The 4,573-nt window shown below is 42.5% G+C and overlaps 1 protein-coding gene across 1 annotated transcript; it reads right to left on the reverse strand.

The window, feature by feature from the left end:
• Positions 1 to 419: 419 nt before the first annotated feature.
• LOC116721620 (transcription factor Sox-14) lies at positions 420 to 2,623 on the reverse strand. Its single transcript, XM_032565492.1, has one exon. It carries the CDS (start codon positions 1,618 to 1,620, stop codon positions 895 to 897), a length of 726 nt encoding a protein of 241 aa, XP_032421383.1. The 5' UTR covers positions 1,621 to 2,623; the 3' UTR covers positions 420 to 894.
• Between the last annotated feature and the right edge of the window lie 1,950 nt (positions 2,624 to 4,573).

Genomic DNA, 4,573 nt, shown 5'->3' on the forward strand with positions numbered 1-4,573 from the left:
ATATAATATTGAATGTATAGATTTTTATTCTCTTTCAGCTCCAAACAAACATGCTCTACACAGAGTGTGGTCAGGTTTATTTTTCCAAAGATGTCCGGAACAGTTTTATTTACAGAGAATGAATCACAATAGACTCGGTTTACTGACGAGGAAACTGCGTAATTGGCTGCACTTTTTTGGGGGATGTGCGCAAATGCATAACTTTCATTGGTATAAATAGAGAAAATTGTTCATGGTTTTCTTCATCTTCACAGTTGTGCATTGTTTTGTGTTGTTATATTACATGGAGTAGCCGCTCTCTCTCTCTCTCTCTCTCTCTCTGTATATATAGCAAGTGTGGACACACCTTTTTATTAAAAGGTGTGTCCAAACTTTTGGTCTGTACTGTATATATATATATATATATATATATATATATATATATATATATATATATATATACAGTATATAGACTAAATAGACTCAAGTTTATTTTAAACGCTGCTCTCTTTGAATGACACCAGATTAATAGATTTTCAGCTCCACAGATATCATCTAAATATCTGTTTTATTCGTTCTGAAAACAAAGAAGCATACCTTGATAGGAATCGCGTCCAGGTGAGAAACAGGAAGAAATGTCAGATTTACGAAAATCGTTCAGAACAGTTTTTTTTTCTTCCCTTCTTGGTTTTAAAGCAACATATGAAAGTGATTACATTGTCTTAGTGCATTTTCAAGTAATAATAAAAGAGATATGTTCGCACATAAAACTTTCTTCAGCTGGTTTTATTTTGTTTCTTCAAAAGCTTGGAGTTATTATAAGATGTTACTCCTCCTCTGTACGCCTTTCCAGCCACATTTGTTGATTCTTCCTTTAGAGGAATATTTGATAGTAGTTTTTTGTTTTCCAGTCGGTCACATGCTGGGGGAGTTTGATGGAGCGTATGACGAGTCCACGGCACCCTTGCTCATCCCTCCTGGGAGCAGGATGTACGCCACCTGAGGGTGCAGGGAGGCTGCGGACCAGGCGCTGCAGCTGCAGGGAACCACGTACCCGGCTGGGCTGGACGGAAGCTGGTGCTGTCCGGGGCTTGCCAGCCCCCCGTACCCTCCGCCCTGGTAGCCGAAGGCGTGCGCGCCGTAGGGCATCGCGCCTGCGGCCAGAGCGTGCGGCATCTCCGCAATCCGCTGGACAGCTCCGGTGCTGAACTGCGTGACAGGCTCACAGAGCGAGAACGAAGAGGGGGAGGAGGAGGAGGGAGAGAGCAGAGTTCTGGGTTTGTCCCCGGAAACGATCAAAGAGTCCAGGTTAACCCCTTTCAGGTGTTCCGCTGCGTCGCCGAGCAGAGACGGCAGCGGGAAAACCAAGCGGTCCCTCTTCAAGGGGCTCCGGGGTTTGCGCCGGGGTCGGTACTTGTAGTCCGGATGCTCCTTCATGTGCTGAGCCCGCAGCCGCTTCGCCTCGTCGATGTACGGCCGCTTCTCCGGGTCAGAGAGCCGCTTCCACTCCGCGCCCAGCCGCTTGCTGATTTCAGAGTTGTGCATCTTGGGGTTCTCCCGGGCCATCCGCCTCCTCTGCCCTCTGGACCAAACCATGAAGGCGTTCATGGGCCTCTTAATGTGATCCAAAGGTTTTGCCATTTTTTACGGGCTGATGTTGTAAATGTAAAAGGAATCAAGTCACCTCTTGGAACAGCTCATGCTCCTCTCGTGCGTAAAAGCAGAAGCTGCTGAGTGGGGGAGAAACAGTCCAGAAGCTGGTTTAGTTTCGGAGGATTCGGGGAACAAAAAGTCCAAACTGACTGGAGAAAAACTTGGAACAGCGAAGCCGAAAGCCTGAATGAGTGAATGAATGGGGGCCACGCGGGACCGAGTGGGAGCTTGTTGTGGATGACGCAGAGCATGTCATCCACTCATCACCACGCGCGCGCTGACAAGGTGGGGGGTTGAGGGGCACAGTGGGGATTAAAGAGACCACATAATCCTTTAAGACAAAATAGGAGTATAACTACAACTTTTTTTCACTTTTTCTCACATTGTTCAGAAACTTTGCTGGATTTTATTGGGATTTTGTGTGATGACCAAAACAAAACAGGGGGAAAAAATCTCAGGAGAGACAGTTTTTAAAAAAATGTTTCCGAATACATGTGTTTCTGTGCAGCCTCCTTCACTCTGATACCCCAAAACTGTGGAATGGTTTACATATCAGACAAACTGAGTCTCTTCGTGCTTTTTAAAAAAAAGTCTTCTCTTAAAGTTTACCTTTTCTCACTGACTTTGAACTTGAAGTTTCCATTTTTACACTTATCGTTATTGAATTTATTCTTGGTTTTTATTTCTGGGTGTGGTGTACAGGACTTCGGTCAACTGTATTTGTCAAACTTAATTTATTTGTTTGACGTGACAACTTCTTAAGCTTATATTTACTTGGATAAACGTAACAAATGAACTTTTAAAAAAAAGCTAGATCACCTGTTTTCTTCTTTCAGTGTAAATAGACTGCCAACATATCGGTGTCCACATAAATTGTTAAGCAATGAAAGCATCGATCAGAGAAGCAACCACACTGTAAATGCCGCCTTCGAGACGCAGCTCCTCCTTCACTCAGCTCCTTCAGACTAGCCAGCAGTATTTAGCAAACACCACGGGGAACTGCACATCTGCTGAGCTAGTTGTAAGAGCTACTTCTCAGTGCTACTCTGGTAAAAACGTTGTTAAAGGGTTAGCAGAGGAGCCATGTTGTGATGACATCCTGAAGGCAGAGTTTCAGGGAAAGTTTTTAAACAGACAGACCCAATTTCAAGGCACTAAATGACAAAGTCAAAAAATTTTAAGCAATATTTGATATATACAACTGAATGTAACATAGCTACTTGATTGTGCTATAAAATTATTCAGTGGCTGGACAACACACAATAGTTCCCTTTAGTGTTTGTTTTTGACTCTCTTTATGTACTTTGGGTTATTTCTAAGGTTTTTATGAAGGTTAATAGCTGTTTAATTTAATTTTGTTAGTTTTATTTTTTGCTATTGGCCTTTGTAAGTCAGACAGGAAGAGCTGTTTATCCATTTCCTGTAAGCATAGGGACTGGTGTAGGACCAGCATGCACTGGGGCAAACTACTGTTTTTCTTTTTTTTTATCAGTTCAAAAGAAGCAGCAAGAAACAGTAGAAAGATGGACCTGTGTTTATTGCTTCCATCACCACGCTGGATACATAATCCAAAAATCACAACCTTCATGTTTTTGGCCACTGGACTTCTTTTGCCTGCGTATGAAATATCACCATAGCGATTTTTGATGTGGGATGATCAGTGTGATAAACAATGGAAACAACTTTCAATTTGTTTCTCTCCTCCAGCAGTTAATTTTTGTGTACAGAAGGAGGGAGGTCATGGATCAAACCCTGCACATGTTTTATATATATATATATATATATATATATATATATATATATATATATATATATATATATATATATATATATATATATATATTTACTAGAAGCATCTAACTTTCAAAGGCATTTTGTCACTTGATTGGATGAGACCAAAGTGGAAAAGTTTGGTCTACATTCAAATGTGTGACAGGAAAAAAACCTAAACATGACATTGCCATAATGAAACATGGTGGTGGCAGTGTCATGCTTTGGTGAGGCTTTTCTTCAAAAGGGACAGGGAAGCTGGTCAGAAGTGTTCAAAGGATGAATGGAGCTAAAGGCAGCTCCTGCAGACGTTGACCTTCCTACAGGACAGTCGTCCTAATCATGCAGCCAGAATCACAATAAACTGGCCTAGTCAAAGTCTGGAAGACATTGACAAATGTGTTCCCTGAGACATTTCATCCAACCTGTTTGAGTTTGAGATGTTTTGCAAAGAAGCATGCGCAAAATTTTTCTTGAAAGTCTGAATGTGCAATGCTGAGTGAGACATAGAAAAGATGTGGAGCTATAGTTGAAGATTAATGCGCACCATATATTCTAGAGTTTTAGTTGTAAAATATTTATAAAATCACAAAAATTCTAAATTATGCACAACTTTTGTTCTTCTGTCACATGAAATTCGAATGAAACTCCCCACAGTATGTGGTTCTAGCCTGACAAAATGGGGAAAAAAAAATATCAAAATAGCACAATCAATTTACAGAAAAGTTGAAGTGGAAACTGCCTCAAAAAAAAAAGAAGCCAAAATGGCTCCAGAGGGATTAATCCCGTGAACGAGGTGGGGTGTGTTTTCCTGTGGACGTGGGCCTGCTGTGGCTGGTGGAGGATTGACGTTCAGGTTTCCGTTGTCTTAGCGATATCAGGGCAACCACTGACGAAGAGGAGGGGAGGGAGGGTGGTCTTTATTCCATTTGCCTCACATCATCTAAAGCAATCCAGGCCTCTTCAAGGGCAAAATAACCTGACATTAAAGATCCAGTGGAGCACAATAGACTGGAGGTGGGGGTGATAAGATGTTTTTCTCTCCCTGTCCAGAGGCTGGGAGGACAGCCGGGCTCAGGCAGCTGATCTGCCTCCTTGCAGCTGCTGTTATCGGCTTTGCCGTGGCTGCAGGCAGGCGGGCCTCCACACAGGAGGCGCAGAGACAATCACC

Source organism: Xiphophorus hellerii, chromosome 6, assembly GCF_003331165.1.
Source record: "Xiphophorus hellerii strain 12219 chromosome 6, Xiphophorus_hellerii-4.1, whole genome shotgun sequence".
Classification (NCBI taxonomy): Eukaryota; Metazoa; Chordata; class Actinopteri; order Cyprinodontiformes; family Poeciliidae; genus Xiphophorus; species Xiphophorus hellerii.

What these genes read in the sequence shown, in the direction of transcription:
- LOC116721620 (XM_032565492.1), bottom strand. Translation starts at nt 1,620, where the DNA reads ATGGCAAAACCTTTGGATCACATTAAGAGGCCCATGAACGCCTTCATG.